This window comes from Brachyhypopomus gauderio, chromosome 3, assembly GCF_052324685.1.
Source record: "Brachyhypopomus gauderio isolate BG-103 chromosome 3, BGAUD_0.2, whole genome shotgun sequence".
In the NCBI taxonomy this organism is placed as follows: Eukaryota; Metazoa; Chordata; class Actinopteri; order Gymnotiformes; family Hypopomidae; genus Brachyhypopomus; species Brachyhypopomus gauderio.
In genome coordinates this window covers 84,639-106,191 of record NC_135213.1, presented here as the reverse complement: position 1 = coordinate 106,191, position 21,553 = coordinate 84,639, and the positions used below count along the sequence as shown (strand labels likewise).

At 44.5% G+C, this 21,553-nt stretch overlaps 1 protein-coding gene and 1 long non-coding RNA gene across 4 annotated transcripts in view; one reads left to right on the top strand and one right to left on the bottom strand.

Moving 5' to 3' along the window:
- nipbla (NIPBL cohesin loading factor a) overlaps positions 1-17,097 on the top strand; it is a 41,404-nt gene extending 24,307 nt beyond the window's left edge. For all 3 annotated transcript variants that reach the window (XM_076998670.1, XM_076998671.1, XM_076998672.1), the window contains exons 30-45: positions 4,139-4,237; positions 4,319-4,372; positions 4,505-4,613; positions 5,262-5,392; positions 5,849-5,989; positions 6,132-6,398; positions 6,526-6,616; positions 8,420-8,593; positions 10,667-10,857; positions 11,037-11,144; positions 11,502-11,702; positions 12,002-12,148; positions 12,293-12,672; positions 13,295-13,466; positions 15,539-15,721; positions 16,084-17,097. In XM_076998670.1, coding sequence (XP_076854785.1) covers positions 4,139-4,237; positions 4,319-4,372; positions 4,505-4,613; positions 5,262-5,392; positions 5,849-5,989; positions 6,132-6,398; positions 6,526-6,616; positions 8,420-8,593; positions 10,667-10,857; positions 11,037-11,144; positions 11,502-11,702; positions 12,002-12,148; positions 12,293-12,672; positions 13,295-13,466; positions 15,539-15,721; positions 16,084-16,452 — 2,817 coding nt within the window. In that variant the 3' untranslated portion in view covers positions 16,453-17,097. The remainder of the gene's footprint in view (positions 1-4,138; positions 4,238-4,318; positions 4,373-4,504; positions 4,614-5,261; positions 5,393-5,848; positions 5,990-6,131; positions 6,399-6,525; positions 6,617-8,419; positions 8,594-10,666; positions 10,858-11,036; positions 11,145-11,501; positions 11,703-12,001; positions 12,149-12,292; positions 12,673-13,294; positions 13,467-15,538; positions 15,722-16,083) is intronic.
- Positions 17,098-20,769: 3,672 nt separating this feature from the next.
- Positions 20,770-21,551, bottom strand: LOC143509867 (uncharacterized). The gene is made up of 3 exons (XR_013129815.1): positions 21,331-21,551; positions 21,003-21,060; positions 20,770-20,818 (listed from the first exon to the last, which is right to left on the bottom strand). It is a non-coding gene; the product is annotated as an uncharacterized LOC143509867 (long non-coding RNA).
- Between the last annotated feature and the right edge of the window lie 2 nt (positions 21,552-21,553).

The window sequence follows — 21,553 nt, the reverse complement described above, 5'->3', positions numbered from 1 at the left end:
TGATGTAGGATTGGTGGGTAGTCTAATGTAGCTAGATGATGTGGGATTGGTGGGTAGTCTAATGTAGCTAGATGATGTGGGATTGGTGGGTAGTCTAATGTAGCTAGATGATGTGGGATTGGTGGGTAGTCTAATGTAGCTAGATGATGTGGGATTGGTGGGTAGTCTAATGTAGCTAGATGATGTGGGATTGGTGGGTAGTCTAATGTAGCTAGATGATGTGGGATTGGTGGGTAGTCTAATGTAGCTAGATGATGTGGGATTGGTGGGTAGTCTAATGTAGCTAGATGATGTAGGATTGGTGGGTAGTCTAATGTAGCTAGATGATGTAGGATTGGTGGGTAGTCTAATGTAGCTAGATGATGTAGGATTGGTGGGTAGTCTAATGTAGCTAGATGATGTAGGATTGGTGGGTAGTCTAATGTAGCTAGATGATGTGGGATTGGTGGGTAGTCTAATGTAGCTAGATGATGTAGGATTGGTGGGTAGTCTAATGTAGCTAGATGATGTAGGATTGGTGGGTAGTCTAATGTAGCTAGATGATGTAGGATTGGTGGGTAGTCTAATGTAGCTAGATGATGTGGGATTGGTGGGTAGTCTAATGTAGCTAGATGATGTGGGATTGGTGGGTAGTCTAATGTAGCTAGATGATGTGGGATTGGTGGGTAGTCTAATGTAGCTAGATGATGTGGGATTGGTGGGTAGTCTAATGTAGCTAGATGATATTGGATTGGTGGGTAGTCTAATGTAGCTAGATGATGTGGGATTGGTGGGTAGTCTAATGTAGCTAGATGATGTGGGATTGGTGGGTAGTCTAATGTAGCTAGATGATGTGGGATTGGTGGGTAGTCTAATGTAGCTAGATGATGTGGGATTGGTGGGTAGTCTAATGTAGCTAGATGATGTAAGATTGGTGGGTAGTCTAATGTAGCTAGATGATGTGGGATTGGTGGGTAGTCTAATGTAGCTAGATGATGTAAGATTGGTGGGTAGTCTAATGTAGCTAGATGATGTAGGATTGGTGGGTAGTCTAATGTAGCTAGATGATGTGGGATTGGTGGGTAGTCTAATGTAGCTAGATGATGTGGGATTGGTGGGTAGTCTAATGTAGCTAGATGATGTGGGATTGGTGGGTAGTCTAATGTAGCTAGATGATGTGGGATTGGTGGGTAGTCTAATGTAGCTAGATGATGTAGGATTGGTGGGTAGTCTAATGTAGCTAGATGATGTAGGATTGGTGGGTAGTCTAATGTAGCTAGATGATGTGGGATTGGTGGGTAGTCTAATGTAGCTAGATGATGTGGGATTGGTGGGTAGTCTAATGTAGCTAGATGATGTGGGATTGGTGGGTAGTCTAATGTAGCTAGATGATGTGGGATTGGTGGGTAGTCTAATGTAGCTAGATGATGTGGGATTGGTGGGTAGTCTAATGTAGCTAGATGATGTGGGATTGGTGGGTAGTCTAATGTAGCTAGATGATGTGGGATTGGTGGGTAGTCTAATGTAGCTAGATGATGTAGGATTGGTGGGTAGTCTAATGTAGCTAGATGATGTGGGATTGGTGGGTAGTCTAATGTAGCTAGATGATGTGGGATTGGTGGGTAGTCTAATGTAGCTAGATGATGTGGGATTGGTGGGTAGTCTAATGTAGCTAGATGATGTGGGATTGGTGGGTAGTCTAATGTAGCTAGATGATGTAAGATTGGTGGGTAGTCTAATGTAGCTAGATGATGTGGGATTGGTGGGTAGTCTAATGTAGCTAGATGATGTGGGATTGGTGGGTAGTCTAATGTAGCTAGATGATGTGGGATTGGTGGGTAGTCTAATGTAGCTAGATGATGTAGGATTGGTGGGTAGTCTAATGTAGCTAGATGATGTGGGATTGGTGGGTAGTCTAATGTAGCTAGATGATGTGGGATTGGTGGGTAGTCTAATGTAGCTAGATGATGTGGGATTGGTGGGTAGTCTAATGTAGCTAGATGATGTAGGATTGGTGGGTAGTCTAATGTAGCTAGATGATGTGGGATTGGTGGGTAGTCTAATGTAGCTAGATGATGTGGGATTGGTGGGTAGTCTAATGTAGCTAGATGATGTGGGATTGGTGGGTAGTCTAATGTAGCTAGATGATGTAAGATTGGTGGGTAGTCTAATGTAGCTAGATGATGTGGGATTGGTGGGTAGTCTAATGTAGCTAGATGATGTGGGATTGGTGGGTAGTCTAATGTAGCTAGATGATGTGGGATTGGTGGGTAGTCTAATGTAGCTAGATGATGTAGGATTGGTGGGTAGTCTAATGTAGCTAGATGATGTGGGATTGGTGGGTAGTCTAATGTAGCTAGATGATGTGGGATTGGTGGGTAGTCTAATGTAGCTAGATGATGTGGGATTGGTGGGTGGTCTAATGTAGCTAGATGATGTGGGATTGGTGGGTAGTCTAATGTAGCTAGATGATGTAGGATTGGTGGGTAGTCTAATGTAGCTAGATGATGTGGGATTGGTGGGTAGTCTAATGTAGCTAGATGATGTGGGATTGGTGGGTAGTCTAATGTAGCTAGATGATGTGGGATTGGTGGGTAGTCTAATGTAGCTAGATGATGTAGGATTGGTGGGTAGTCTAATGTAGCTAGATGATGTAGGATTGGTGGGTAGTCTAATGTAGCTAGATGATATTGGATTGGTGGGTAGTCTAATGTAGCTAGATGATGTGGGATTGGTGGGTAGTCTAATGTAGCTAGATGATATTGGATTGGTGGGTAGTCTAATGTAGCTAGATGATGTGGGATTGGTGGGTAGTCTAATGTAGCTAGATGATGTAGGATTGGTGGGTAGTCTAATGTAGCTAGATGATGTGGGATTGGTGGGTAGTCTAATGTAGCTAGATGATGTGGGATTGGTGGGTAGTCTAATGTAGCTAGATGATGTAGGATTGGTGGGTAGTCTAATGTAGCTAGATGATGTGGGATTGGTGGGTAGTCTAATGTAGCTAGATGATGTGGGATTGGTGGGTAGTCTAATGTAGCTAGATGATGTGGGATTGGTGGGTAGTCTAATGTAGCTAGATGATGTGGGATTGGTGGGTAGTCTAATGTAGCTAGATGATGTGGGATTGGTGGGTAGTCTAATGTAGCTAGATGATGTGGGATTGGTGGGTAGTCTAATGTAGCTAGATGATGTGGGATTGGTGGGTGGTCTAATGTAGCTAGATGATGTAGGATTGGTGGGTAGTCTAATGTAGCTAGATGATGTAGGATTGGTGGGTAGTCTAATGTAGCTAGATGATGTGGGATTGGTGGGTAGTCTAATGTAGCTAGATGATGTGGGATTGGTGGGTAGTCTAATGTAGCTAGATGATGTAGGATTGGTGGGTAGTCTAATGTAGCTAGATGATGTGGGATTGGTGGGTAGTCTAATGTAGCTAGATGATGTGGGATTGGTGGGTAGTCTAATGTAGCTAGATGATGTGGGATTGGTGGGTAGTCTAATGTAGCTAGATGATGTGGGATTGGTGGATAGTCTAACGTAGCTAGATGATGTGGGATTGGTGGGTAGTCTAATGTAGCTAGATGATGTGGGATTGGTGGGTAGTCTAATGTAGCTAGATGATGTGGGATTGGTGGGTAGTCTAATGTAGCTAGATGATGTAGGATTGGTGGGTAGTCTAATGTAGCTAGATGATGTGGGATTGGTGGGTAGTCTAATGTAGCTAGATGATGTGGGATTGGTGGGTAGTCTAATGTAGCTAGATGATGTGGGATTGGTGGGTAGTCTAATGTAGCTAGATGATGTGGGATTGGTGGGTAGTCTAATGTAGCTAGATGATGTAGGATTGGTGGGTAGTCTAATGTAGCTAGATGATGTAGGATTGGTGGGTAGTCTAATGTAGCTAGATGATGTGGGATTGGTGGGTAGTCTAATGTAGCTAGATGATGTGGGATTGGTGGGTAGTCTAATGTAGCTAGATGATGTGGGATTGGTGGGTAGTCTAATGTAGCTAGATGATGTGGGATTGGTGGGTAGTCTAATGTAGCTAGATGATGTGGGATTGGTGGGTAGTCTAATGTAGCTAGATGATGTGGGATTGGTGGGTAGTCTAATGACTGTGTGAAGTTGAGATTGACTTTAGTTCTGCACTGTGTAGAAACTTGTGAACGAGACGTTCCAGAAGCTGTGGTTTACTCCAACTCCCTGTCATGACAAGGAGATGATGAACAGGAAGATCACTAACATCAGTGATGTGGTCAGTTCAGCTCAACACTCAGAATAACACTCAACCCTCACCAAACACAATTCCCCAACACACTATCTGGTCTTCCTCCAGGTGGCAGCCTGTCAAGACTCTGGTTATGACTGGTTTGAACAGCTCCTGCAGAATGTGAGTAGGGAGTAATCCACACTGACTCTCACTGTACTACCAAGTATTGTTTACTACTTTTATCACTTAAATCACCCTGACTCACTGTACCACCTAGTACAATTTACTGCAGTAAACGCTCTCCCTCTCTAGCTGTTGAAATCAGAGGAGGACTCTTCATACAAACCCACCAGGAAGGCTTGTGTGCAGCTAGTGGATACTTTAGTAGAGTACATCCTCAAATATGAGGTGGCCCTTGCAGGTACATGCACGCTTGCGCACACACTCTACGGCTATCAGAGAATCATCTAAATATGATCATATGAGTTGTTGACAAACCATCACATTTACCTGTCTTCCTCGCAAGTTCTGACGTGGCATGCACAACTGTAGCTGTCTGCCTCATGTAGGACAGACAAGAGTCTCACAACATCACTTTCATTGACTAAAAATGTCATGTATGTCTAGCTGAAATGAGTGCAGGCTACTGTAGATGCTACTAGATATTCAGGTTCACGCACTGCACAGTGGTTTGGTTAAAACGTCTTTTTAACTTTTTCTTAACATGAAACAGGAACTAAAGTTTAAGTAACTATACAAATATGTAATCAACTGTATTGGGGTGATATCGCTAATTCTACAACACACATTGCAATATTTTAAAACCCTGGTGAACCTGTTGAACTGGCCTGTACTGATTCTGGTAACCACAGTGCTGTGCACCATCAGAAATACCAGAACACCGAATGTCTGAGATGTCAGAAAGTTCACAACATACATCCTGCACACATACCATACCATTAACTCTGCCAGTCATTGGAATAATAATGTTAATAATAATGTTTTAACTGTAAAGGTAATAAGTTATTATAACAGTCTTGTTGTATGGTGTTTCTGTGTGTGTCTGCAGAGCACAAGAGTGTAAATTCAACACGTTTAGTAGCCTGCATTACCACCTTGTACCTGTTCAGCAAGATTAGACCTCAACTGATGATCAAACATACCATGACTATGCAACCCTACCTCACCACCAAGTGCAGTGTGAGTTTCTACCCCCCCATACACACATACATACACATGCACACACCCATGTTGCACACAGAGCCATGACTATGCAACCCCAGTTTTTCTATTTTTCTCACGCACACACACATCTGTTACACACACAGAGCCATGATTGTGCAACCCTACCTCACCACCAAGTGCAGCAGAGTTTCACTCACACCCCCACACACACAATCATGACCATGTCCTCCTCCTACCTCACCACCAACTGCGCTCTGTCTCCAGTATTTCTTCACCATCACAATTGATTTTGTGTATTTACTGCTGCGCCATCTGGTGGGCTTTAGTGGATACACAAAGGACAGGTTGTTTTTTTTTTTTTTCCCTCAAATGTTCCAATATACAGGCCAGACCAGTGTAAAGTGTGTGTTTGTGTGTGTGTGTGTGTGTGTGTGTGTGTGTGTGTGTGTGTGTGTGTGTGTGTGTGTGTAGTCTCAGAGTGACTTCATGGTAATCTGTAACGTGGCTAAGATCCTGGAACTGGTAGTTCCTCTGATGGAGCACCCTAGTGAGAGCTTCCTCACCACGATCGAGGAGGACCTGATGAAGCTCACCATCAAATATGGCATGACGGTGGGCCTGATGCACACACATGCATGCGCACATGCACAGATAAATAACTCCACACAGGCATGGACGCGCATACGTAACTCCACACGAGCAGCAGCATGTGGACATGTCCTGAGTGCATCTCTGGTTTCCTCTGTACCCCCAGGTTGTGCAGTACTGTGTGAGTTGTCTGGGTGCCGTGGTGAATAAGGTGACCCATAACTACAAGTTTGTGTGGGCGTGCTTTAACCGGTACTATGGGGCCCTGACCAAGCTGAAGGTGCAGCAGCAGGAGAGCAGCCCCAGCCTGCCCGGGGCGACCCCCTACCCCAACCCTGCCACTAAAGCTGCCCTGCTGCGCTCACTCTTCACTGTGGGGGCGCTGTGCAGACACTTCGACTTCGACCTGGAGCACTTCAAAGGCCCCAGCAAGGTACACGCGCGCGCTGTTCACATACATGCACACACAGTTCAAAGTAAACGTGCTCTTTATTTGTGCAGTCTAATTGTGGTAAGCTTAATTTTGTGATGGTAAATATACTGTATGCATGTGTTTCTAGATATCAATTAAAGAGAAGGTTCTGGAACTGCTGCTGTATTTTACCAATCATGAAGATGAGGAAGTCCAATGCAAAGCTGTTATTGCACTGGGTACAACACACACACACACACACTCACACTCACTCTCTCTCTCTCTCTCTCTCTCTCTCTCTCTCTCTCTCTGTCTCTGTATCTTTCCCTCTTTTTCTCATAAGTCACACACACCCCTCGTTGTCACCCTCAGCACATGTGCACACATCCTTCATTGCCAGTACACACAGTCCTTGTTATCATGAGGATAACTAGCTCTTCTCATCGTTCAGAAAGTGCAAGCTTAAACTCTATGGCAGGGGTCGGCAACCTATGGCACGCGTGCCACCGTTGGCACGCCGAGGCATAATCACTGGCACGCGACACGCTGGACCAGCATCAGCAAAAAAATGATAAATTAATATAAATTATTATATTAATGGATTATACTTTCGCGAGTGATCGTAGCGCGCGACTCCAACTCTGCGTGAGCGGCGGAGCCGTTTATACTTGGCGATCGATCGCAATATAATACTTAATTTGTGTCCATTTACACCCCCCCTCCGCTAACAATTTACACTCACCACACAACCCCCCCCCCGGTCAACAATATAAACTCGCCGCCATAGTGGCACACTCATTGACTAGACATGTTATAGTTGGCACGCCATGTCTCAAAGGTTGCCGACCTCTGCTCTATGGCAAGCTTAAACTCTATTAAACTCTAGACTTTTTCTGGTCTGTCTGTCTCTCTCTCTTTCTCTACATTTATATCACACTTTCTCTCTTTCTTTCACTCTACATTTCTCCCATCCTTTTACTCTACCATGCATCCGCTCACCCTCTCCCTCTCTGTCTGTCTGTCTGTCTCTCTCTCTCTCTCTCTCTCTCTCTCCCATCCTTTTACTCTACCATGCATCCGCTCACCCTCTCCCTCTCTGTCTGTCTGTCTGTCTCTCTCTCTCTCTCTCTCTCTCTCTCCCATCCTTTTACTCTACCATGCATCCGCTCACCCTCTCCCTCTCTGTCTGTCTGTCTGTCTCTCTCTCTCTCTCTCTCTCTCTCCCATCCTTTTACTCTACCATGCATCCGCTCACCCTCTCCCTCTCTGTCTGTCTGTCTGTCTCTCTCTCTCTCTCTCTCTCTCTCCCATCCTTTTACTCTACCATGCATCCGCTCACCCTCTCCCTCTCTGTCTGTCTGTCTGTCTCTCTCTCTCTCTCTCTCTCTCTCCCATCCTTTTACTCTACCATGCATCCGCTCACCCTCTCCCTCTCTGTCTGTCTGTCTGTCTCTCTCTCTCTCTCTCTCTCTCTCTCCCATCCTTTTACTCTACCATGCATCCGCTCACCCTCTCTCTCTCTCTCTCTCTCTCTCTCCCTCTCTGTCTCTCTCTCTCTCTCTCTCTCCCTCTCTCTCTCTCTCCCTCTCCCCCTCTCTCTCTCTCTCTCTCTCTCTCTCCCTCTCCCCCTCTCTCTCTCTCTCTCTCTCTCTCTCTCCCTCTCCCCCTCTCTCTCTCTCTCTCTCTCTCTCTCTCCCATCCTTTTACTCTACCATGCATCCGCTCACCCTCTCTCTCTCTCTCTCTCTCTCTCCCTCTCTGTCTCTCTCTCTCTCTCTCTCCCTCTCTCTCTCTCTCTCTCTCCCCCTCTCTCTCTCTCCCTCTCTCTCTCTCTCCCTCTCCCCCTCTCTCTCTCTCTCTCTCTCTCTCTCATACTTTTACTCTTCCATGCATCCGCTCACTCTCCCCCCCTCTACCTCCCTTCCTCTCTCCCCATCTCTGTCTAGTCTCTTTCCTGCTGTCTTTCTTCCTGTCTCTCGCTCTGTCCCTCTTATCCTCTCCCTTCTCTTCTCTCTCTCACTTTTTCTCATGCTCTTTTTCAGGGTTCATGTTTATAATGCACCCCAGTCAGATGTTTGTTCCAGAGGTGAAGACTCTATATACTGGCCTGCTGTCTGACCTCAAGAGCTCCATCACACTGAAGATCCAGGTGCTGAAGAACCTGCAGATGTACCTACAGGAGGAGGACTCGCGCATGCAAGAAGCAGACCGAGAGTGTAGGACCCATGCACTCGCACACACAGCCAACCTTCGTGCCATAATAATAATAATAAAAACAATAATAATCTCCACTTATATAGCGCCTTTTAAAGTACCCAAGGACGCTTTACAGAGAAATATAACAAAAACAAGAACAAAACAGACATAAATTGAAAGAAAAACAGAAATCCCATAGAACAGACCTAAGTTGAGGAAAATATTGAGTAAATAGATGGGTTTTTAATTGAGCCTTGGAATATGTTGAGAGATTTTAAGAGAAGGGAGGGAGAGGGGAGAGAGTTCCAGAGGGTCGGGGCTGCCACACTAAAAGATGGACCACCCATAGTGCTCAACTTGAATCTGGGAACATCTAGGAGACCAGAGTCAGATGACCGAAGCTGGCGAGTAGGGACATAGCGGTGCAAAAGATTAGACAGATATATGGGAGCCAAGCCAGAGAGTGCTTTATAAGTACTATAATGTTGTACTGGATGCGAAGATTTATCGGAAGCCAATGAAGACGCTCAAAGACAGGCGTTGTATGGTCGAATTTCCTTGATTGGGTCAGAACACGAGCAGCAGCATTCTGAACAGCCTGAAGGGACCAAAGAGAATTGGAGGCGAGACCATAGTGGAGAGAGTTGCAGTAATCTAGTTTAGAAGTGATGAGGGCGTGAACCAAGGTTTCAGCAGATTTAGGAGACAGAAATGAACGAAGGTGGGAGATATTGTGGAGTTGGAGGAAGGCTGACTTCATGAGGTATCACCCCTCCCCTGCCAGGGTCCTCGGCCAAGGTCTCTTTGTTCCTCCAGTTCGCCAGGCGTCAGACACATCATATGTATTACCATTCTGACATCTGAAGCCCGAGACCTTCAGGACTGTCTGTCTTCAACTCACAAGGAGTACTATGAGAAAGAGTAGAGAGAGAGAGCGAGTGAGTGAGTACTGGCCTGCTGAGCATACAGTGATCAATGTGTCCTAGGCCTGACATGTTTAATATACCTTAATAAAGTGATTTCCTTTCCACGTATTACTAATAGTGGTCAATACATATATGAATACTGATGAGTATGATTACAGAATGACCAAATATAAATTTTGCCCCGACAGAAATGTATTGGCAAGGGAAAGGGCCACAAAATTGGTACCAATGGTGAGACTCAGTCTTATGGGCATTTAATAAAAGAAAATTAACACGCAGCCACATGTTGAGTTCAAAGATGCATTTAGTGATGGACGGGGGTGGGAAAGGGCCATGAGGTATAAAGCTGAGTGTCGTCAGCATAGAGATGGAGGTTTAATCCATGCTGCCATATAAACTCACCAAGAGGTAGAATATAAATGGTAAAGAGCAGTGGTCTTAGCACCGAGCCCTGAGGAACACCCTGAGCAACCGGAGCTAAATCTGATTTACAGTTACCCAAGCGTATGAACTGACGTCTATCTGAAAGGTAAGAAGTGAACCAAGAAATAATGGTACCAGAAAAACCAAGATTATGGAGCCGTGAGAGCAGTATTGCATGATTAACTGTATCAAAGTCAGCAGTGTGATCGAGGAGTAAAAGAAGAAAAGCATAGCCATTATCAGAGGAGAGAAGAAGTGTCATTTAACACATATAAACAAGAGCAGTCTCAGTGCTGTTCCAAGCACGGAAACCAGACAAGTATGCAACTAGTGGACTTGAACTGGTGAGAAGTTTAATTATATGATCAGAGTTAACAAAAGAAAGTGAAGAATGAGTTTTACCTGAGATGTAACACACACTTTATTAAAAGGGGATGGAGCTACATAACACAATTCATTAGAGGCTTCAGATATGCCTCTACGTAACACACACTTTATTAGAGGGTTTAGAGATGCTCCTACGTAACACATACTTTATTAAAGGGTTTAGAGACAACCCTCTGTTACACATGCACTGATAAAGTGTGTGTTACACAGGGACGTCTCTAGAGTCCCGAGGCGTGCTTATGTAGCACACACGATGTAATACAGGATCCAAAGGCTGAATGAAATGAGAGAAAAGTAATACACTGAAAACTATCAGTAATTTTTTATTTAATTTTGTGTGTGTGTGTGTCCCTACAGGGAAGAAGCTGTCTAAGGCAGAGGACCTGAAGGAGATGGGAGATGTGTCTTCTGGAATGAGCAGCTCCATAATGCAGCTGTACCTTAAGCAGGTGCTGGAGGCCTTCTTCCACACAGAGTCCAGCGTCCGCCACTACGCTCTCAACGTCATTGCCCTCACACTCAACCAGGGGCTTATACACCCCGTACAGGTACACACACTACGCTCTCAACATCATCGCCCTCACACTCAACCAGGGGCTAATACACCCCATACAGGTACACACACACACGCATGCATGCGCGCACGCACACACACACTATCAACATCATCCCCCTCACACTCAGTTAGTGACACCCTTACATGATTTTGTCTTTCCTCCTAAAACAGTGTGTGCCATATTTGATCGCTATGGGAACAGATCCTGAACCCAGCATGAGGAATAAGGCTGATCAGCAGTTGGTGGAGATAGACAAGAAGTACACAGGCTTCATCCATGTGGGTAACACACACACACACACACACACAGGAAACACTCCACTTTGCATTGTTTAAATAGTTAATTACTTTGCTGCTGTGAACACTGCATTTCCTCAGTGTGACATTAAGAAGGCTATTTTCTCTTTGCTGCAGTGTGCTCAAAAAGCTCAATGTTGACGGCTACTGACTCTAGAGCAGGAGTGGCCAATGTGTTACGGCTGTGCTCACCTTATACTGGATCTTTGTTCTTCCATGTACCTTATGTTCCTTCCAGTATTGAACAGGGAAAAACACATCATTTTAGCTTCACCTCCCCAGAAATGAGTGTTGTTGCAGTGGTGGTGATGAAGGCCGTGTGGTTCTCCCCTTCTACAGATGAAGGCAGTAGCTGGGATGAAGATGTCATACCAGGTGCAGCAGGCCGTGTTTGGAAAGAGTGCTGTGGTGATCCGTGGCTTCCGGACGGGCGAGTCCACCGCAGCACTGTGCTCTCACCTCTACAGCATGGTGCGCACAAACAGAACCCAGAGGAGAGCCTTCCTCATCTCCCTCCTCAACCTCTTTGATGACACCTCGGTCAGTACACGTACACACACACAGAACCCAGCGTAGAGCCTTTCTCATGTTCTTGTTCACACTGTTTAAAAAAATACCTCTGTCTATGTGCACACATACTGGGTATTGCATTGGAAACTTTGTAGTTCTTGATCCCAGTTTTCTTTAGTCTCTCTGGGTGTCTTTCTGTGCCTACCTGTCTCTCTGATCATTTGTCTACTTCTGTGCCTACCTGTCTCTCTGATCATTTGTCTACTTCTGTGCCTACCTGTCTCTCTGATCATTTGTCTACTTCTGTGCCTACCTGTCTCTCTGAACAGAAGCTGGATGTGAGCACGCTGCTGTTCATGGCTGATAATCTGGCCTACTTCCCCTACCAGACTCAGGAGGAGCCCCTGTTCATCATGCATCACATAGACATCACGCTGTCTGTGTCCGGCAGCAACCTGCTGCAGACATTTAAAGAGGTACCCACCCAATCAGAAGCACTCTGCTCGTTCTCCTTGTGGTGTGTGCATGTGTTTATGTAGTGTGTGTGTGTGTGTGTGTGTGTGTGTGTGTGTGTGTGTGTGTGTGTGTGTGTGTGTGTGTGTGTGTGTGTGTGAGAACAGTCTTTATTACAGGCTCCAGGGCACCGACGGAAGAAGAGCCGTGAGAGAGTGAGATCAGAGGAGAGATCACAGGAGGAGAGAGATGGCACTGATGAAGAGAGAACTGTGGGGGAAACAGCAATGCAGGACCAGGAGGAGGAGGAGGATGGCGTGAGGAAGGCTGAGGAGGAGGAGGATGGCGTGAGGAAGGCTAAGGAGGAAGTGGCGGATACGGGGATGGGTTCAGACTCCGAATCGGAGCTGGAGGATGTTGACGCAGTCATGGAACGTCTCCCTGATGACACTATGCCCCTGTTGGACTTCGCTCGGGCATCGCAGGGTATCCTGCTATTGCTCGTTCTGAAACAGCACCTCAAAGACCTCTACGGCTTCTCTGATGGGTACACTCACACACACACACACAACACTAGAGTTGGTCAAACATTTCAGAGTTGGTTTTCTTGAGCAGTTGGGAGTCAGATGAATTGTTAATTCATATATTTTCTTGTCTCTATCTGAATTATGGCAGTTGTACACACACTGAACCAATCACTTCACTGTTTAGGGGAAACACATGATCAGATCATGTGAGCAGATCACAAACTACTGTTTACATTCAGAACACAAGCTTTATATAACTGTTGTGATTTTGGGTTGAAGAGCTCATATATAGATAAAATTACAATACAAATAATTGACATCTTCATTGATCGTATACCCATTGAAGGAGCGCACAGTAACTGGTTAAGAACACTGACCTACCAAAGCACAAAGTGATCCAGTTCCTGCACCACAGTGATGTAGTTTGTAGCCAGTGTGTGTCTGTATTGGTGGGTCTGCCCATTCAAAGTCAAATACCTTATATAGCAAATTAAACAGCCGTTGTCACTAAGCAACTTTACACGTCTGCATGTCTAGGTCTGCCTACATTTGTGTGTCTGTCTGTGGGTCAGGCTGTATTTTTGGCTCTATCTGTCTGTGGGTGTACTTGTGAATAAAGCCTCTGTCTCTCCCCGTCTGTAGTAAAATCCAGAAATACTCTCCAACCGAGTCCGCCAAAGTGTACGACAAAGCCGTCAACAGGAAGTCCAACATCCATTTCAGCCCTCGTCAGACTATTGACTTCTTGTCCAACAACATGCTCAGTGATCTCACCGATGACCTGAAAAGGAAAATCGTCAGGCAGTTTCTCGATGTGAGTGCGCGCACGCACACACAGACACACTAAACACTAGAGTTTCACATACGTAAAGCACACCTCGGTGCTCATAAGGAATATGCACATTGATCATCTCTGGGTGGTGAGTGTTCGTGTTGACTCTTGGTTATTTTAATTCTTCATTTTACCTATGTATCCATGTGTTATTCTGTGGGCACACAAGCCACTAGACCAGTGGTTCCCAAAGTGGGGGGCGCGCCACCTAGGTGGGGTGCGGAGCTATTGCGGGTAGGGCACGGAGCTTGGAAGTAAAACATGTGCACGTGTTAATATGGGGGGGGCGTGTGTAGGGGGCGCAAAAATATTCTCATCTACTAAAGGGGGCCATGGCAGAAAAAGTTTGGGAACCACTGCACAAGACTGTGTATTTGTAAGGCACACCACTGACCCAACCTACATACTGTGAAACGTTTAGTGCGTTGCTAATGCCACACGGTGTATTGGATCCTCCATCCACCACATCCACTAAAAGCTCGTGAAATACTGACCATAGACAACATGAGCCCTGCAGGGATGTTTGTTCACAGCTTCAGGGTGTGTTTCTAGAGTTACAGTACAGTTAAACGATGGACTGCTTTAGCTCCCACTCAAATGGACGTCTCTGCTGATCAACAAATGCATGCGTGCTCGCAAAGCAGTGTAGCCGAGCTGAAACTTTAGCACTAAACGATAGGTTGCTGAAAATGGTGAAGCAAAAAATACTGGATTTTTTCACACAATTTACACCTCTGTCGGACTCTGAGTTAACACTTCTTTGTAACTACTTCGTTTAAAGTTAATTTTAATGGGATCAAAGTCACTCCTATGCACACTAGGAAACTTCGGTAAAATTGGTTTCACGTTTGCATATACAGAATTATTTCTGTAATAACTAAGTATTAGCAAAAGTGCTAAAATGTGCAAATTCTCATTTCTGGCAACAAAGACAAACACACTACATCTTTGTTTACATCAGGAATAGATGTATTTTAAATTGTAGACAAATTACCTTAACACGGGCGCAAGTGGTGGGTGTAAAGGCCCCAGAGCTCTGCACGCTCTGCTTTCTTTGCAATAATTTCAATAGCATTTAAGCAGTCCACCAAAGAAGTTGTATTACACAAAGTGCATCCTAAATAACAACCTAGAACTCTTGAATGGGAATTTCGTAGTGCTTTTGGGCCTTTACAACTGGCACTTTTGACCATGTTAAGGTAATTTGTAGACAGTGCCTTAGAAACTGTATCAGTGACAGTAGTACATTTAAAATAACATGTCTACAATTTAAAATATGTCTACAATCTACAATATGTTACAATGAAGAAAATGACATCAGGCATGTTGGACAGCAGAGATAAATAACAGATGACCTGATGAGTGTTGCAATGCTTATTAGTTTGTATATTATTATGTCACCTAGAAAAAGTTATTGGCACCTGATTTTTTTTTCCTTTTTAGAGCCACTGGAGTAATTTTTTTGCCTTTACACTAATGGTGTTGGTGTTAATAGTGTGGGGCTTGCAGGATGTGGGGTTCCTGTGGGGCTGCAGGATCTGGTAAAACCATACGTGATGACAGATCTGGTGATCCTGCGTTAAACCATACGTGGTGACAGATCTGGTGATCCTGCGTTAAACCATACGTGGTGACAGATCTGGTGATCCTGCGTTAAACCATACGTGGTGACAGATGGTGGTCTTTCCCTGGAGGTCACAATGCCCAGTGGGGCTAAGTGTGTCTCAAGAGGTTACCATAGAAATGGGGTAAAACTGACCATTTGTATTTTGGTTATTGGTGTGTTTACTTGGCTTTTTAAGACTCATTTTGCAGAATGTTTTATAGTGGGAAAGGTGGCGTCTTTAGTATAGTCTCTCAGATGAAGGGTTACCTAGGTAGAAGTGGGTCAGCCAGTCACATGATGGCCACTTCTACTTTTAAACATAGGTTCTTGTAGTATTTTACAAATCTGTGAACTGACAGAGCATGTTCTAGCCCTTAACTGCTGTCAAATGTGACATGTTTGTGTACAATTGTGAATGCTGATATGTGTTTGTGTGTGTGTGTTGCAGTTTAAGCTGTTGATGGAACATCTTGATCCTGATGAAGAGGAGGAGGTAGGGGAGAACGCTGCTGCTGTTCGGAACAAAGCCATCTCCGCCCTGCTGGAGGGGACAGGTGGAGCAAAACTACACAACCACCACCAAGCCCAGATGGACGAGTACAACAGTGAGGGGGACGAGAGGACAGCAGGAGTAAGGACACGCACACATTATTTAACTGATGCCAAAAAAAGGACTGATGTTTGTCTTTACACATGATATACTTATGGTGTTCTGGACTGAGGTTTCACATTAGTGTGTTCTGGACAGGTTCTGGACTGAGGTTTCACATTAGTGTGTTCTGGACATGTTATGGACTGAGGTTTCACATTAGTGTGTTCTGGACAGGTTCTGAACTGAGGTTTCACATTAGTGTGTTCTGGACATGTTATGGACTGAGGTTTCACATTAGTGTGTTCTGGACAGGTCATGGACTGAGGTTTATCTTTATTGTCACAGCGCAAATAAGAGAGATTTCTCACAGGTGGGTTACTGTGCGCTTGCGCCCCCTGCAGGTGTCTGGGCGTGGGAGGAAGGCGGGGGAGAGTGCGGACGCCGTGCTGGCTAACATGAGCCTGTCTGTGAGCGCTCTGGACATCGTGGCCCTGCACTGCCCACAGTACCGGAACAGACCGCAGCTGGGCCGCGTGCTGGAGCGCACGGCGGACGGCTACAGCGTGCGCTGGATGGCTGGGTCTTTCTCCAGCGCCTGGAGCGAAGCTCGCCGCAAGGAGGGGCGCAAGCTGGTGCCCTGGGTGGAGACCGTCCGCCTCACCGACATCATCTACAGAAAGATCACGCTGACCACCGCCAACAAACTTAGCCATAAACTGGCTCAGACGCTGAGAGCTCTGTATGCCAGCAAGGACCGGAACCCCAGCTAATCTCACACATGGACATGCACACACACACACACACACTCTTCACACACAACAGCTTTACCGTCAGCCAAATGTGAACACACACTCACAATTCCTCATCTCCCCATTTGATACCCTTCTGATCAGTTACACTACAGGCTTGCCGTGCATGTGTGTGTGTGTGTGTGTGTGTGTGTGTGTGTGTGTGTGTGTGTGTGTGCGTGTGCGTGTGCGTGTGCGTGTGCGTGTGCGTGTGCGTGTGTGTGTGTGTTGTCATAACACTCCACTGAGGTGTTTTGAGAAACATTTGTATGGGTGCTGCTGTGCAGCCAGCTCCTCTATTCCTGTATCAAATTTTAACAGAAAATATTGTTTATATCTTTAAAAGAAATTTAAATATTTACTGAATGGTGAAGAAAATTAGTTTGTTCATGTTTTAAAAAATCTTTTTTTCTTTCTTAGTGCCAGATGGCTTTCTATAGCTTGGCTCTTCTCTATGGAGCTGCTGTTGATTTTTGTATGATAACAGAGCGTGGCTATAATTTATTGTGTAAAGCATGCAGTATAAGGCCATTGGCCAAGCGTTTGCTAGAGCAGCCACCCCAGCTCTGGCTGACCCATGGGCCTCTGATGGAACACGTACTGCAATACATTTTGTACCTCTCTTTATATTCATGTCTCATTCTTGTGTCGGTCTCCATAATAAACATCATTTTTAAAAAATATTAAAAGTATGCTAAAACAAACAAAAATGGACAAACAAACAACAAAAGCCCAGACACTGAAGGATAGATAGATAGACAGAAAGAACTTTATTAATCCCAGAGGGAAAGTCGGTTATTACAGCATCAGTTACAATTAGGGTTGCAACGGTATGAGATTTTCACGGTATGATAACCGTCTCAGAAAATACCGCGGTATCACGGTTATCACAGTTAGTTTGTATATTATTAAATATACCCTTAAAGAAATTACAACGTTTTTTTTTTGTTCAATTAACTATTTATTGTAGAAACCTGGAACTATTGTATACAAAATGCCTCCTTTAAAAAAAATAAGCTGTAAACATGTTTATATAAATACTGCAAAATTAGAGAAACCTAAATCAGGGATTTCAGTACAATTATTTAAGTTTAAATTATTTAATATCTGATAAACTCAGCCTGGGTCAGTGTCTGATCAACAACTGTTGTAAACGTCCGTTGTACTTCCAAGTTGGAATATAACCAGATACTGCAGAAAGAGATGATTTATTTCTGACATGATCCTCACAATAGAGATTTCTATTTTAAGGCTTTCACACCGAGTCTGGTTTTAACATATGAAAAACAGGCACGTTAGAATTTGAAAATGAACGCATGTAAATTAATGGCGTCTTTCACATCCAGTGAAAGCAAGGACCATAAAAAGCTAGGTTTATTCTTTTCACTAGTGACCGTAGCGCGCGACTCCGCACAGTTCTTTTGTATTACGTTAATAAATACGAGCCTCTTGTAATTCCAGGATGAAACATGAGAAAACGTGAAGACGTTAAGATTGGGCGTTTTGAAAATAAACAACCATTAAATAATGTGATGAAAAAGCGAATTATTTCGAGTATATGTATAAATATTTAAGTTTAAGGTGCTGGGAAATATTGAAACTGACCTTTAAAGTTACGTACAAGTACTTTAATTCCACCTTGTAAAGGTGTATGAATCCTGCAAACATGACTTTGTTCATTGCGCTGAGTCGCGGCGCGCGCAAAGTTACAAAATTCGAGAGGTGCACGACCTCGCGAATCGACAGCGCGTGAGACCCTCGCGCACGGGCGGAGCCACCGCGATTACGTCATTTTCGCCGCTGACTTTAGTTTAGCTTTTTTTTGTTAAAAAAATTGTTAAGTCTGATACACTTTCTGCCATTCTCACCGCTAAAAAATTGTTAAGTCTGATACACTTTCTGCCATTCTCAAAGCTGTGCTGAGTAGCTGAACCAGAGCGGAGTTGCGCATGCGCGGGTCAGTTTCTCCGCTGGCTTGCTTTTTACCGGTAATAAGCAAACGCACACGGTATGATAACCGTGTATTTTAATACCGTGGTATACCGTGAAACCGAACCGGTTACCGCTGCAACCCTAGTTACAATGAGAGCAAGAACAATAATTATGGTATCAGAAGTAATTAATATATTATATATATAGTAGGGGTGACCTGCAATAGTCGCTGATTCGACTATAGTCGACTATACCCCCTAGTCGACTATGAACGTCATAGTCGAATGTACCATTCTAACTGCATGGTGGTGCCCAAGGATGCAGCTAAGCATTGTTACATGAAATGTCTTTGTTTTCGTTATATATAGCCTTTTGTCAAATAAAATCATCCTAATTTCTGTTAATAAATATTTAAAAATGATGTTTGCGCATTACCAATAGGCATCTTCCTTACTACACATTAATAAATCATACCCTGCAGTTGCACAATCCAAACGAGTGGAGCTGAACACGCTACAGAATACGCGCAGCACCTGCTAAAAAACTGGCTATTTAAAAACTTCAAAAGTATTTTGAAAAACATAAAGATGAATCAAACCAAGTAAAGTGCAAGTTATGTCAACAACGTCTTTTATTTCGCAGGACAACAACCAACATGGCATACCATTTAAAACGTGTAAGGCGAAAAAAAATGTCTGTCGTTTCAGTCGTGTCGTCTCGTCGCGGTGCATCTCGGCAAGTAGCCTGTAAACATTTTTTGTTGTTTGCTTTTAAACCCCGTCACCTTAACATTTCCTTGTATTTTTTTGCTGTCGTGTGGCAATGTTTTTATATTTTCAGGCAGGCATATTTTATTTAAAATATTTTTGACATTTTGCACAGTGCCTGTTTGACAGTTCGATATGCGCAATGCGCACTGACGGTTAATGTTCTCTAACGTTTCATAAAAAATAAATAAAAGCTGAATAAAGCCAACCAACCGTGTTTATTCATTTATCTGAGTGTTTTAGGTTTTTACTTTGAAGAGGAAAAAAGTCCTGACGGGATCGGGGAATGGGATCCCGTTTAAGGTGCTCTAAATTAAAAAATAAAAATAAACCATTAGTCGACTATTAGTCGACTAAAGGGAAAAGCTGACGAATCAGATTCGACTATGAAAATCCTTAGTTGAATACACCCCTAATATATAGAATTAAATAGATTTGAAGCAATGAAATATAACGAAAGCAATAGATATCAAAATTACATGAGATAGTGGCATGAGAATTGTGCAGTAATAGTGCAGTAAGTACCAGTTATGGGAATTTCATCTCTTTTTAGGGAGCCGGATCTTTTTTGGCTCAGCTCTTCATAAAGAGTCAGTCAAATGGCTCTTTGTTTTGCCACTTATTTCCAGTGGTAAAGAACAATGTTACCTACATTTTACATGACTATGTACAAAAGAGTGCAAAAAAAGCTCAAAAATAGTGTTGCTGGGGCCAATTGTTTTCATGGTTGCCTTGTAATAACTCACTGATTGCACTCACACATTCAATTGTATCGATAAATTCTTTTTATTTAAACACTTCCACTGAAATAACGACTGGCACAGTGGAGAGCTGTTGTACAGTGTGATCACAGTTGGCACGAATGAGCTCCTGTACCGATCTTTGTTGGAGTGGAGCTGGATGAGTCTGTTGCTAAAGGTGCTCCTCTGTCTGACCATCAGTCCCCTGATGCTGCTTCCCCAGCAGACTGCTGCAAAGAAGATAGCACCAGCAGCAACAGACTGGTAGAAGATCTCCACCAACTTGCTGCACACATTAAAGGACTTGAGTCGTCTCAGAAAGAATCAGTGTTGGCCTTCCAGTCCAGTTTGTTGTCCAGCAGCACACCCAGGTATTTGTAGGAGTCAACCAGCTCAACGTCCTGACCCATGATGGTGACAGGGCAGATTGTGGGCCTCTTCCTTCTGAAGTCCACCACCATCTCCTTGGTTTTGGTCACATTGATGATCAAGTGGTTCCTTTTACACCACCCAACAAATCTGTCAACAAGGTCTCTGTATTGTCCTTCCTGTTCGTCTTTGATGCACCCAACCACCACTGAGTCGTAAGAAAATTTCCGAAGGTGACAGTGGTCAGACTACTGGACGTCAGTGGTGTACAGGGTGAAAAGGAAGGGGGAGAGCACAGTTCCCTGTGAAGCACCGATGTTGCTGACCAGACGATCAGACTGACAGGTTCCAGTTCTCACATACTGGGGTCTAGCAGACAGGTAGTCCAGGACCCAGTGGATCATGGGCTTATCCACCATCATCTTAATCAGTTTTTCAAAGCCCATTTATTTCAGGTAAGAAGAGTCTGAGGGGTAGTTGGACTGGTGCCAGGGGGAGTGGCCTCCTGACCTGTCATGAGATGATCACAGACTGCTGGACCTGTAGGAGGAGCCAAGACACAAAATGGCAGTGAGATATCAATACCCCAGCTGAACTACACTCTGGTCTACACCAGATTTTTACAAATAAGCTGACAACAGCACTTCCCACCGACATAAAAGATGTACAAAACAAGACATGACATACAAGAACTGGAATTTAAAAACCTGAAGTACTAACAAACCTTTTTTTGAGGGTCTCTCTGACTATGACTGTTGGGGAGTGGGACGCCGGTGCTGCTGCTGGGAAAAGTGAATATATAAAACTGTGAATATATACAACATACTCTGGCCAACATATACAGTATTCCAGCAAATCAATGCACCGGTCAGACTCAAAGCTTTGCAATCCGACAGGCCTACTAGAAAATGATCTTAAATGAAGCTGATGAGCAGAGTGTGGATAAGACAGCAAAGCGAAGCTGAGAATTTCTATGGGCCAGTGTGAAGTGTATTACGAAGTGTGACAGCAGCTGCAGCGTGTGAAGGCAAACTGCTCTACAGACGCTCTACCTGGCTCAGGTTGAGAGGCTGAGACTTGGTGGACGCGGCTCTGTCTCTCAGCGTCGGGCAGGGCTGCTCTGGCAGGGGGCACAACCGAAGTCTTCTTGGACCGCCCGGAGGCCGCGGCGCTCGACTCTATATGGGGATGTGAGACATTGATCAATGGCACGGCAGAGGCCTGTCGACAGAGCCGGAGGGATGGGAGAGGCAGAGCACTTGGGACGAGGACTCA